A 14435-nucleotide genomic window follows, 5' to 3' on the forward strand; every position below is an offset into this window, starting at 1 on the left:
ATATGTAAGCATCTTGCATGCATCAATAAGGCAGTTACTAGATCCCTTGCCCCCAGCAGCTGCAAGCTTTTTGTGCCCTTGATTATTCAAGACTGAGAGGATGTACTTACCATGGTAAAGCACCTGCGAGCAGGGTGCCAGTCTTGCAGGCAGAACTGTAACGACATCCAGAGCCAAAAAGTTGAAGTTGATGGGTTCAGCTTCAGAATACTGCCATACCGCCTCCTCATGGCAAGGGGAATTATACACCAGCCATCACTGTGGATTGCGCCTGCTTACACGAGGTGAGTTACAACATGGAATTGTCTTCAAACACTGCTTTACCAACCCTTGCAGACATTCTGGAAGAAATTCTGTTGCAGGAATTTATTTTCACCCTGAGGAGAACACACCACCATGGACTACTGAAGCAAGACAAACTGTGCACACCTGAGAATGTATTAAAAGCCAGCTACGTACGGAGGACCTGCAACAGGACTCTGTGGAGATATGGAACAGATCACACAAGGTCAGCAGAGACATGACTGGCTCAAAGCTATCCCGGTTGCATCTGCTGTTTCCAATAGCTCAGCTCCCCAAAAACCTGCATCACTATCCTTCAGTAATCTGCCAAGGGTCAAAAGACATGCAGAAACTGTCCCAGAAAATGAAAGGGCATAAACTGCTTTCATAAAACCGATTTCTCTTTTACTGAGAGCCACCACAAATCATTCCCGGTGCAAGTCCTCTTCGGTAGGCAGGCTGAGAGACTGTCTAGCTCTGAGCGCTCCAGTGTCACTCCATAAAAGCATCGCAAGTCTTAAACTGCAGTAACTGATCACTAGCTCTCTGTCACTACAGTTACTGCTCTGTTTCTCATACTCTTCTTTTGCCAGGAGGTATTGTCTATTCAGTCCTTGTTGGATTGTTTTGTGGAGCACTGTGATTAGCACTGAACCAAAATCACCCAACCCTTATGGACCCTTTTTCCCTTCCTACTATCAGAATGAGATTTCATCTTGATGTTCAGAGCCTGGAGACCCAGAGGTCGGAGGCCACCACACGATCCACTGAGCCACCCAGTCCCTAGATCACAATGTTAACAAATCACCATTTATCTTTGTTACTGCAGCAAGTGTCCAAGGCAAAATGGTGCCAAAGATCATATCTGTTGGGATAACCTATTGATTTGTGTCATATTCTGCCCAATCCCTATTTTATTCTTGCTCAGGCAGAGGTCAAGGCAGGTTAAAAATAACTCCTTCAGTCTGAGGTGCAGGACTGAGGAATTTAAAGCCAGCTTGTTCTTCCCAAGGGTGGGGGTTCAAAAGCCTCCAACGCAAGCAACAGGAGCAGTAAGCTACAGCAGCTACAAGCAAGAACTTGCAGTCAGGGAACTCAAGCCATGGCAGAAGGTCTTGCAGCTTTAACTAAAATACCTTTTTATTTTTTAATTTTTTTTTTTTTTGAGAGAGAGAGGGAGAATAAATCAGTCATCCTAGTTCATTCAAGCAACTAAGCATTACAAAAGTTTACGTGATGTACATACACAGCAAATGCTTTGAAGTACGAGTGCAGACTGGTGCAGATTCTGTTACAGCGTTCATACATCCTAGCCAAAGTACACAGCCAAACATCAGCATAATCTATTGTCCTTATTCCACAGTAAGTTAAAATTTTGAACTTCATTATAGGGGTAAAAAAAAATACATCAAAAATACTAGAGTTGAAGTTGTCACTGCTGTTCCTAGCACTAATGTTCACGTGTCATTTCTGTCAGAGAATTCTCTAGGTAGATGCAAATGTTTATTTATATTATTTTATCCCATTTCAAAACCTTTTCTACAGGAGTTAAATTGCCAACACTTTAGAGATATTTTGCCTTCCATTAACATTATGCCCTTCAGGAAATTAAATTTTAAACTAATACCATTTCCCTGGCTTTTTCATTAAAGAAACATAATGTACATGCAAGCAGAAAACACTTAGAGCATCTACATGATCTCCTGAAAATTTTGCCGAATGATGCAAAAGAGGGTCTTACCTTTACACTGGCTTCATTCTCCCACTCTTATATACAGATTAGATGATTAAGAAAGGAACTCAGTTTGTTATTTCTTCTTCTGACAACAGTTTCTGACACTTGTACTAAAGCCAAGCAGGTTTTAAGGGGGCTCTAACAGGTGGACAAGTCCTCTTTTGCTCACCTCACCTTAAATTAGACCTGAACATCATTCACCCAATGCCCACACTACTGCAGGCCTCTGAAGTGTTCTGTAGAAGGAAGGAGATTACACCAACCTATGCTACCAGGAGGCAGAAATGAGCACTCTGAGTGACAGAGAGAATAAAACCTCCCACTCATTACCAGCTCCTTGCCTGCAGAAGAGGGGGTATCATGAACTGTGCAACATATCTTAGAAAAGCCACTCGCTTATTCAATCAAACACCAATAAAATTGCTTCCCCCTTGGAACCGAAGGGCCAGTGTCTTTTAGGAGCATGCTTTAGTCATAGCACTCTGGATGAGAAACAACAAAAGAACTAACCGCCCTTGTGCCAAAGTAGGGTGGCAAGGATGGTGCAGCACCTCCTTGGGAAGTGGACCAAGCAGAAACCCCACCTCTGACAGGACATGGGTATAAATTCCCCAGGTGGCATGTGAAAAATCTCTCTATAGGGAGGTTTACTGAATTAGAGCAGTAAAACCACCCAGGCTGAAGTTTTCCTGGGCTCACAGACGGGCACGGGGGCGGGGGTGGGGGCGGGGGGGGCAGGCTGGCTCGCTGCACATAGCCATTTAACCCTTCCTCAGCATCCTGTGACTTTGGCATAGAGGGGGAAGGCATGTGAGAGCAGGCAGGGGATAGTGGGGCAAAACCTCATCGGCACTACTGAGAAACAGGGACATGTTCACTTCTGCCCTGTCCCAAAACTGACCCGCCTCTATGGTTAAGCAGGCTCAGAGATGCCTAACCTTGCTGACCATCACAGGTTTCTGTCTGTAGCAACCAATAGGTGGAAGAGCCAAAGGGCAGTTTAAGTCTCAGCAGTACTATGCTCGCTTATATGATATACGCTCCCAAGTCATCTCCTCCCCTACCATATTCCTTCACTGGTCATTTCTGGAGGGGCAAGGCAGAGCTCAGCGCTGGGCTGAGTTACAAGAGTTAAGCAGCTGTGGCTGCCCACTTACAGGTTAAAGAGGAGACCACCAGCACAGGCAGGAGGAAGAGCAGCCAGGGGCAGGAGGCAGCAGAGACCTGGCAAAGCACTCTGTTCTGTTCTCTCTCTCCTGCGGTTCTGCGGGCGATTACTCCGGAGCACCCAGCCATACCAAAATCAATAAACAATTTCTACGCAGCCCAGGGAACTTTGCCACACTTAATAAAAGTCTCCAGTCACAGTTATGGCTTCATTTCAGCTTAACGTCTTCTTTAACTGTCCCTTCTTTTCAAGATCAATTAGAGGCACATGCAAAGAGAATAAAAAACCAAACCAAAACAAAACGACAAAGGAAAAACCTAAAAAGCAAGGTCATATGAAGCAGTCCAGCTCTCTCCCCCTCCTCACCTCCCTCCTGAGGGGAACATGGAAATACAGGGACCAACAGGTAACGCATTCGGACACCTTGTTTACACGTGCTTATTGCAGCCTTTGGTTCTGGGCACATATCAGCAAGAGACCAGCCTTATTTAGGAGAGCTGGACTATTCCATAAGACTCAATTGAGCCTGTAGAAGACACCTTTGCTCCCTGCAATTTCAGTGCAAATTCAGCACCCCTGAAAAATAACTAATAAGAAGGATGAAAGTCTACTGGTCCTCAAAAAGGATACAGCACATACACCCTTACGTAGATCTTCATCTGGTGCGGGGATGATCCAGTCTCACTGTTCCAAGCATGCCTTGGCTTCTGACAAGACACCCAGAACCCTGCCACTGAATCATCCTCTATATTCCAGTGACTTACAAGAGGAAAGGGGTAATGAAGTAGGGTAACTTCCAATTAATAGCAAATGGAGGCAAACAGCTTTTGGTCTCTCCTCCCACTCTGCACACTGCGGAGCTAATATTGCTTTGATGTTCTGTATTAAGGTTGAAAGTATTAGAAAGGTTGACTGTGTTTTTTTGGTAACTCGTCTGAAATAGCTGGTTCTGCACCTGGGACATCTGCTCTTGTACAAAGTCTATGACAGTCACTTTGCTCAGAGCCTGGCCCATATGCCAGACCTTTAGTCCTTATGAGGCCTCTGGAGTTCAAACACTTCCTCAGATAGAACCCAAAGCCTGCCCTAGCTGAGCTGAACCCACAGGCCACCATGGTTATAACAGACAATAACAGCTGAGCCAACTCCTTCATTGGTTTGCAATGTTTTAGACCGATGGAAATTAAGATTTGTCAGCTCCACGCCCTTGATGCCACCACTGCCATTGTATATTGCCAACTGTATAATGGAAACAGACTGAAATCATTACAACTCCTCAGTTCTTCTCGCCGCTGCAGGAATCGGAAGGGAAGATCTGGTTTGTGTTCATGCCATCAGACAGCACGAAGTCACCAGAGAGCAGCCCTGGGTAAACAGCAATTGTCGGGACTGACCTGTGCAGGGAAGACACTGCTAAACTGCTGCCACTTGGCAGCATTGGCCCAGGAAATCCTATTCCCACAGGTAACAGTTTGGCCTCTTAGATTGCTCTTGGAGAAATGGATCCTCCCACTAGAAGTATAGCTTTGGAGAGTAAAGCATGGGCACCGCAGAAAGTGGGACAACACCTCCACCATGCCTCTGTCACCAGCGAAACGTCTCCCCGACCTAGACCTCAAATCAGTAGTGCATCTATACTGAGCCTGGGTCTCCTCTTATGCCTCCTTCACCAGAAAAAAGAGCAGACGGGAGGAAGTTTGGGGACAGGCAGACACCACTCTCTAGCTGGCTCTCACTGCTTTGGTAGGGCACACAGAGAACTAAACGCATGCACAGAGTCAGCAGGGCGGTCTAGCCTTTGAAATTTAAAGATCCAAAGAAGGTGGACAATAGGGCGATTATAGGAAACAAAAACTCACTCAGCCTTCAATCTAAATCATATTTCTCTGACAACATCTCCGAAGTGTGGGCTCTGCTCCCCAGCTAGATACCTATTCAAAACAAATCTACCTCTTATCTTGGTTCCTCTTCTTTCTGCCTATATGTGCCTTCATACGTGTATCTTCCCTGATGACTTTCAATGTGCCTTAGCTGGTATCCCAAGATGCCCTGGCTCTGGTCCTGAAAATGAAGGACAATTAATTCAGCATCCAACAGTTCAGCAGTCTCTTTTTTGCCATTTTATTTCACACTGATGTCATCGCAGATCATGTATCATCCTGCCCTTCCTCTCCTTTACTACTTGTGGCCTACACCCACATCTTTCTCTGTTTGAACAGCACGTTCTCTGGACAGTAAGTTCTCTTATTAGTAGTCTGTGAAGCCTCAGGGTCTGCTCAACTTCGGTATTGACCAGAACCTTCTAGGGACTACAGTAGTACAGAAAGTGATGAAAGACTGAGTTTACAATGGTCCCACAGGCTAGAGCAGTTGCTCAGGGCATCGCCTTGGTCCATGGATTGCTTTACTGAAAGTAATTCTTACGTCTCCCAGATAGAAGTACTACTTTTCCAGGAGGCCACCCCGTGCCTTTTCTTCACTTGACCTTTGCTGGAGGAGTTTAAAGCTCTTCAGACACCACTCACTGGACACTGCAGATTTTTCAGCACGCTCACACCATGGCAACTCTAAAATAACCCAAGTATGCATCAGATGGAGCGAAGCATTTCGAAGCAGGTTATGCAAACCTGCGCCTGGTTATACCCTCATAATTTGAGGCCTCTCAGGGAACATTGAGATCACCAATATATTAAAGAACACATCCGAAACTAATAGGGTGTTAAATATTTCCAATTCAGAAGAGCCTACATGGCTGGGAGGAGACAGTTCCAGTAAAAGACTGTACACTGCTGCATCACAAGCCTTCAGCAAGAGCAATGATTTTCTTGCTTGCAATATTTTACAGACTGTTTGAGGCTAAAGAAAATCTGCCTTTGTTGTTTAAATGTGAGATATCTCAGTGATACCCTGTGACAGAGAGTTGGTCATCATCTTTAATATTTAATCTTGCACCGTGGTTCTGCCGCCTGTATGAGTGGGTACACAGCAAGGCCTAGAAACTGCAACCTACAACAGAACACAGTGACAACCACCACATCTGTAAAATAACAGAAAAGTACTGTCTGAGTAGCTTCTGGTTTGGTTGGGAGCATTTGGAGGAAGAGAAGGGGGCTAGACAGAATAGACACGGAGGCTAAATAATGAAGGCTCTAAATTAGTCATTGCATGGAGCCAATAAAAATATCACTTGAAACAAAAGAATTCAGTGAAAGTATCACTGGGACAAAGGTGACTGGAGGGATGACATCTTGTAAACCATCTGCTGGCTGGAGTCAGAAGAGAGCTTTCTCCTCTGCTAACATGTTACTACAGGTTTATTACACATCCCATTTGTATCTACCCGGAAAGCACCAGTGAGAAGCAAAGCAATCTCCTAGGCTGCGACAAAGCTTTCCATTAATAATCCATAATTTTCATCCACCAAGAGAAATCAGGAGGTACACAGCATTTTCAGAACTGCTCAAGATTCTCACCTGCCCACTCAACCCAGTTTTGTAAGCATACACTATAGGTGCAAGTAAGATGATATTGTTGCTGTTGTTGTTTTTCCTTAATATCCAAGCACTTGGATGTAGCCAAGCAAGGTCAGGAGGTGACCATTAGCATTAACAGTGTCTTGTCTCCATGGAAGCAAAACTACCTTCAGGGACCTGATTCTATGGGGATATAAAAAAAAGATCCTCCAGGAGAAAGGTAAGGCAGCATTAACCACAGGCTGTATAAGAATGTTGTTCAACTGTGCAACCTATGATGGCTGAAGCACTTTTTGTTGTTTGGAATAAGCAAGCACCTTACACAGAAGCTTCCTCTTATGATACTTCCTGAACACTTGATGGTTTCCATCTTCAATACAAAACCTGTCTCCATGCTGAGCAACCAAGGGTCCTTATCTAGGGATGGGAATGGAGACCTAGTAGGATGCGTAAATGAAACTGGATCATGTAGTCAAACTGAATAACATTCAGTTCATAATGACCTGTCATAATCATCTGCCAGGATATGGGGAAATGGACCAGATGGTTTCCCAAAGGGAGACACATGTTGGAGGGGGAATGGTTAAAAACACAGACTAAGGCTAAGGTTCTGAGCACTGCATTGCATGCCCTGGGTACAAGAGGGAAGTGGAGGGGCAGCTTGAGAAACAGGTCCCTTTTCCCTGATCCCTCTACTGCTGGCAAGGCTATCATTTTATTCAGGAAAAACAGAGCACTAGAAGGGTCTGGAAGAGAAAAGACCACAGCTCTTCTTCTTCCTGCCAAGGTGACAGCCCTAAGGGCCCAACAAAGCGACATATCTGCTTGTCTTACTCTTCAAGGATCACTTCAGCTGTGGCATTGTACTGCACCCTCCCACCCAACTGGGATCATCTCCAGTGGCACTTATGCTTCAGTTGAGAGGAGGAAGGATTTAATACAGGAATGCCCTGATGCTAATGCCTTGCCAGAGGTCCATGAAGCACTCCACGTTGCCAAGAGGCCTGAAAAATATACAGTTCTTTGGGACAAGGTCTTTTGTCCTCCTTATCGGCTGATGCACTCTCACAACTGGAAGTGGGACTGATAACCAGCAATACAGGTCACTACAGCACCTGAAAATAAGACCATCCTTCCCTTTAAACCAACCTGCTTTAGTGCTTTCCCAGATGAAAAACTATAGTCAAATGTCATACTCCTTCCTCAAAGCCAGACCCTACAAACCCCAGGAGCAGACAGTGACTGCACTTCTGCATCTGAGGATTATTCAGCACAGCCCACCTCTGCCTTGGGGGGTAACAGCGCTGCTTGGATCGTCTCCCCACAAGCACAAGAGGGCTGGAGGGTCTGACCCTCTTTTCAGCTGTGGAGGAACACAACCCCTGCACTTAGAGCCCTGTCCAACATCAACCTGATGTTGAATGTTTCCAGTGGTGGGACGTCTACCACCTCTCTGGGCAACCTGTGCCACTCTGGTCTGGTTATAGCACGCACGCAGGCTGGAGGGTCAGACAGCGCTGAAGCACCAGCGCTGCCCTCACAGGGTGTGCGTGGCCTGGCTCCTCAGAACAGAGACCTTTCCAGATCTGAGTGCGCCCCTCAATCCATCAGGCCTATTTCAGGCTTCTTCTCCCCTCCCCTCCCCGCCCCCCCCCCCCCCCCTTCCCCTTTTAAAATGGCAGTTCTCTCTCTTCTGGCTTCTACAGAATCCTTCAGAACTCCAGCATCCTTTGGCATTCCCTATCTGGCAAATTTTCATCCATCTTACCTATAAAAGCGGACAAGAAGAACAAAACATCTGTGCTGTACAGGGCAGATGGATTTGTAAAGCTAGATGGTGCCGGGCAAGTGGAGAGTTGCTTGTTGATATGACAGTGAACTTGAGGGTGGGCTCAAGAGACAAAAAGGTGAGAATAAGTGACCCCTGCATTGCCTGGTGTCCCTCATTCCTCCTGGGACAAATCTGTCACTCTGGTGAAATTCCCACTTGGCCATCTCGTCCTTCTTTAGTGATTCAACTGCTTAGCAAGCGTCCCCCTCAGCAAACCCTACGCCTCTCTTTTGCAAGTAGCAGCCTGCTGTAGAAGGGAGCCACTTTACCAGGCAATAACACCTGGTGGAGAGAAAATTCCTGTAAGCAGATTCCTTGTGACTGAAGCAGCAACCTTGACCAGTCACTTCAGAGCCCCATTACATCCATAATGATACTGTCTCCACCTTTCCCTTCCCCCCAGCATGAAAGATGAGTGGTTGTGTGGAACGAGTCCCCGAGCTGTGATGGGAATCCGTCTCGCTTGGCTGCAAAAAATATATATATCCTGGTATGGCTGTGATGAATCCTTTCATTATTCATCTGCAATTGCCCTGCTACTGCTGCTGTTCCATTCTCACTCTCTCTCTTTCTTTTATAAATAAAAATGGAAACAGATTAATGACAAATGTTGACAGAGATTGCTTTTAAACAGCCACACCTGAACGTGGGCTATGGGGGAGGAGCAGTGGCAGAGCAGCAACAGAGAGATGGGAAGACCAGGAAAGACTAAGTAAGAGGTGGGAAAAGATGAAGATGCTCACTCCAACTGTGCTAGACGAGCAGTGACTGGAGCAAGGTATCTTTCTGGTGGTCAATTTGCTCCAACAAACGAGCTCTGGATTAACAGAATTATGCATCCAAAATATTTGAAATAACTACCAGTAGTCAGTTGTGCTGTCAAAGATACTCTGGAGCAAAGTTTGTTGAGACTCCAGCAGAATATTCACGGACGAAATGGCAACACACAGAGGGGCAGTTACACATCCCCAGTGATGAACACATAGTACCTGATAATGCTGTTCATCCCGCTTTACTCCTGGTGACCAGCGAATATCAAGGCTCTAGTCCGTGCAACTGTCAAAGCGATTTGTAGTTTGGGAATGTGGCTCAGATGGGCAAAGACAGTCTGTGACCAGTCACGCCACAGGTTGACACGATGAGTGCATCCAACAGCGGCAAACCTGGCCTCACGACACCCTTCCCTATCCCTTCCCACTGCATGAAGAAATACAACAAGCCTTTTACTCAAGCAGCACTCCAGGAAGCTGCATTGTTTACTCCTCCTTAATGTTTTATCCCCTTATTGAAGAAAGGACGGGAGCAGGAGAGGAGAGGCAGAAGTGATATCCAAGTCTAAGGGAAAGAAAAACGGACTCACTTCGGATTCACTTCTGATCTTAAAATAACCCGTTGCAGCCATTCAGAGCTGGGCTGCAGGAGACTGAGAGCTGTTAAGGTGCTGCCCTCTCATAACCAAACTATACCTGTCTCTTGTAGCTCATGACACAGTGTTCTCCTGAGCCAAACTTCAAGTTCTCATTGCACAAACAGGTGAAAGACCTGACCTCCAAAATGGCCAGCTCGGACTGCTCGGTGTGCCATGTGCTGCTGCAGCATCACAGAGAGGGGCAGCGAGCTGCAGCTATTGCACCTCCCTGAGTATTTAGCCCAGATCTTGCATCTTAGACCTTTGACGTGCTCTGTAAACCCTGCACATTGGAATAAGTCTCTTCTCCCCCACGGGAGGACTGAAGCCACTCTCTTGTCCTTCATACCTACTGATGCCCTTTAAACCATCTAGGGGTCTAGAGATGACATTAATTTTTTTTCCTCCATTCTTCTCTCTGCTTTTAATGCCTTCCTCCTCCTCCACAGACAACTTGAGTTCTGTAATTGCTTCTCTATGTACCTCTACCCCTGTGGTGATCTCCAGTGGTTGCAGCCTCCTCCTCCTCTAGGTCCCATACTTCCTACCTCAAGCACCACCTGAAGATACCGTGCCTGCTAAAACCACCCTCTACCAAACCATTTCCAAGGCTATCTTGCCTTCCTGCCACCACTAACACCTCCTAGCTTAACTCCTCACTCCCATCAAAGTGTTTGGCACCACCTTTGAGGGCAGAGATGTGCATGGACTCATTGCTGCTTGCTCGTTGCCAGCCTCCCACTTAACTAAACCCATTTTCATCCTTCCCTCAGAATTGCTCCTGCTCTGCTGGTGCCAAGCCACCCTCCTGTCCTCCTGAAAGCAAACTGCTCCTTGGACTCCTTTCAACAGCAGCTAATGCAAGACATTACAGCACAGAAGCCTGCGCCAACATCCAGTGCGTAAACAAAGGCCGGATACATGAGAAGAGAGAAGGCACTGTCAGCATTTAATGACAAACACTAATTGCAAACAGGGGGATGGAGTTCTCCATCCCTGTTCTCTCAGCAGCCAAAAGCCATCTGAGCCAGGAGATGCGGCCATTCACAAACCAGGATCCATTAATGGCTGAATGGCCCCCTGCTCAGTGTCTGACTGGCTGCCACCAGCCTGCTTGGTGTCCGACTGATCCACTGAATGGACAGACAGCCTCTCGGAGCTTTAGTTTGTACCTCAGCAGTGCAGGGACACAGAAATGTAGGGCCTTTAGCGAGGCAATTTCAAAAACCTTTCAGGCCTGCCACAGAGTCGCCCTGTAACCCTTGCAAAGTTTTAACTTCTCTCTGTGTCTCTTGTTTTCCTGAGAAAATTGCCTTATAGCCCATCCCAGAGGGCTGCGGAGCATGCTGTTTGTGGGCCTCAACTTCAGTACTTCTACAGAAAGCTGTTGCAAAGGACTGATGGCTTTTTTAGTAACATTCTCATTCACCAGAAAGGCTGGTTCTCATCGCGTGCAACATGGTGCAGAGATACTCCGTATTGTCCATCAGTTTGCCCCATCATTCGTTACACCATATAAACAAACAAATCAGCCCCCTAAAGAGAAGAGATCCACACGAGGCACTTTGGGTTCTCTCGAGCAGGGAAGATCCGCTTTTTAGGAAGCGTATATGGTTATGTCACAGGAAATGTCCCTTCTCACCTCAGCTAAAGATGGTATCGAAATCCCTAAGGAGCACCCGGGAGAAGAGGAGCACACAGTTCTTGGAGGCAGCTCCACATGGCTTTAAAACCCTCCCAAGGACCTCTTTCAGCCTTGGACTTCATAGAATTCCTACGAGCTGCTGAATCCCTGGAGAGCATGGGGTGACGGGCACAGGCCTGTAAGTGATTGAGCTGAAGTTAAAACCTTGGTGCTGCCACCTGGGCAAGTGTCCCCGTTCAACCATTACTCCCCAGAACTTTCTCCCAGCCCACCCATCACCCCAGTTCTACCTTCAAGCCTTGGGCTGCCTCTGGCACTCCTCACACACGTTGAGCCATGTCAACTGATTAAACCAGCAGAAATCAAGTCATTTTTTGCAGTTAAGGGGGTTGATGTGACTCAAAGGGGCCCAAGGAGTGAAAGGTAAGCAGCAGGAGCTTACAGCCAGGTAGGGGAAGGCAATGGGGTGGAGATGGAAGGAGAAGGCTTCCTCTTTCAGCAGAGATGCAGCTTACCTCACCTCATGGCCTTGCACCCCATATTTCCAACAAAGAAAATAACATCCCTAAAATTTCAGTCAATTGCAAAGACTTTGTACAGTGCTTTAGGATGGATGTATTTGGGTAAAAAAAAAAAATAATAGTAGCAAAATGGAAGGCCAACACCCTTCCGGATTCCTACATGCTATAGGGTTTCAGCTCCCACAGACACTCAGGGTGATACTAGAAAATCTTTGAGTGCATTGCAGCTGACCTTACTGTCCCGATCTATCCAGCTACATTTGCAATCCATCCTGCTCCAGTCCTCACCGTACTTCTCCGTTGATTTTAACCTACACAACTCTTGAGGGTTCAGAGTCTCAGTCCCCCCAGTACCCACCCCTCTCCTTAGGCTCTGGGGCCAGTAGTTGCGTAGTTACTTGTATAGTTACTTAAGACAGCCACATGAGAGATGGTCAGCCATTGTTTTGCCTTGGAAACTTTATTAGCTTTGATGCTAATTGTTGTTTTCCAAACCAACACCCTGCATTAACACACGTGAAGTTTTAGCCCTCCCAACATTGAGCAGATTTGAACTCTGTGGAAAGGCAGAAGATCTGGAGTCTATTGACCTTCATTCCCCATCACAAAGTCCAGCTTTCACTCAAATTTACGTTTAATGAGATGACATGAAGTGCCTAAGCAAGAGGGTATAGTATTCACGTGGGTATCAACCTCCCAAGCAAAGGCCCAGCCCAGCCTGTCCCTTTTTCCTCCTTTATCCTGCCCCTTGTGTCTCAGAGCTTTGCCCCTTTGCCCTTGCTCTGACTCTCTCCTGATCCTCCCATCAGGTGACAATTTGAATTTTAAAGCCATTTACACTCCAAAAGGTGCATAATCAGATTTTTATCCTGTACTTTTCTGATGTGACTTTTTTATTATGACATCAAGTACTGACCCATAATAAGGATGTAAATGCCCACTTTAATGTCTATTACCAGTATCTGCAGATGCATATAAAATTATAGTATCATCACATAACTACATATTAACCTCTTGAGCTCCATGACAGACAAACTCTCCAGGGAACACTGTATTCCAATTTTCAATTACCAGCAGTAGTTCAGTGACAAGCAGTAGAAGTTGTACTCATCCATATCCTAAACACTCAAGGTACTTGCAGAATGATAGAGAGGAGAGTAGTCACATTCTGAATACACCAGTTCTGGTGCTTCCAGTTGCCGGCTTCTTATGACAAGCGTTTGGGTCCTTCCCAGGAATAAATACACAATTACATTTAAGTATATGTACAGGTGGGATGTAGCTTACCCGAAAGAAATTTGTGGTTTTCAGCAAAGTTGTTTCTGAGTCAGGTGGTAGTGCATGATCATCACTTTACCCACAGCCCTTAGCAGAGAGAAGATAAGGTGTACGGCAACACACCACGTCGCATCTTTTACACTTCTGTTGAGCAAACAATGCATTTTTCTCAGAAAATGCCCAATTAGCACAGGTGTAAAGATGCAACGTGTGAGCAGGGAATTATGTGGTCCACAGTACTTTATTGCATGGATAAAGGTACCACAACTGCAGCTACCTGCCCAATCTCAAGATGGTATTTGTAGAAACTGAAACACTCTGATTTTCATCTTTCAGGTTAATGGCATTGTTTACACCAGAAATTGGGTATTCAGCTGCAAACAGAGCCTGCCAACGCACGTCCGACACAAGAATCCTACGAAAACCTGGAAAAGGAGATTGTTTGTGAGGTTTTGGGTTGGGTTTCTTTTGGAGAGGGGTGGTTTTGTTGGTTGTTTGGGGTTTCTTTTTTTGTTTTGTGTGTGGTGTTTTTTTTAAGATGCACTGATATTCCTAGAAGATCTAAACCTGAGAATCAATGGAGACAACAGAACAAAATACAGGATAAAAAAGAAGACAAAAGTTAATACCATTTTTTCTTTGTACCCTTCCCCTCTTTCTCATACAGCTCAGTCAGATGATTGATTCTCGTTCCAAAGAGGGTCTCTGAACCAAGGGCATTCTTCCCAAAATATACACTAAGATTTCTGGTATTTTAAAATTCTGCTGAGATGGGCATTAACAGGCAGCCGATTTGTTAAACAACAGTCAGCTTTTCTGCACTGGATAGTCATTGCTTTGGAGTTTAAGGAAAACAATCAGAGGACAACACTTGAAATATCAGTGCAAGATGTGAGTCAATAGTCCTACTATCCCATGGTGTTCAGGTAAAAATATGTAAAGTGTAACTGCTCAAGAGCAAGTTTTCACCTACCTATTGCTCCTTCTGGAGTTGTAGGAGAGAAGCTACTTCACAGCAGATCCCCTGTGGAACTATGCATTTGGGCTGCTCTTTGAATTCCTTTGGTGTCCAGGAATAACAGACGTTTCCAGAG

At 45.8% G+C, this 14435-nt stretch overlaps 1 protein-coding gene across 4 annotated transcripts in view; it reads right to left on the reverse strand.

Annotated features, from left to right (window-relative positions):
- GPATCH2L (G-patch domain containing 2 like) overlaps positions 1–14435 on the reverse strand; it is an 85997-nt gene that overhangs the window by 26698 nt on the left and 44864 nt on the right. For all 4 annotated transcript variants that reach the window (XM_080395985.1, XM_080395988.1, XM_080395987.1 and 1 more), the window contains one exon: positions 111–271. In XM_080395985.1, coding sequence (XP_080252111.1) covers positions 111–271 — 161 coding nt within the window. The remainder of the gene's footprint in view (positions 1–110; positions 272–14435) is intronic.

The sequence above is a fragment of the Falco punctatus genome, assembly GCF_963210335.1.
Source record: "Falco punctatus genome assembly, chromosome: 7".
Taxonomy (NCBI): Eukaryota; Metazoa; Chordata; class Aves; order Falconiformes; family Falconidae; genus Falco; species Falco punctatus.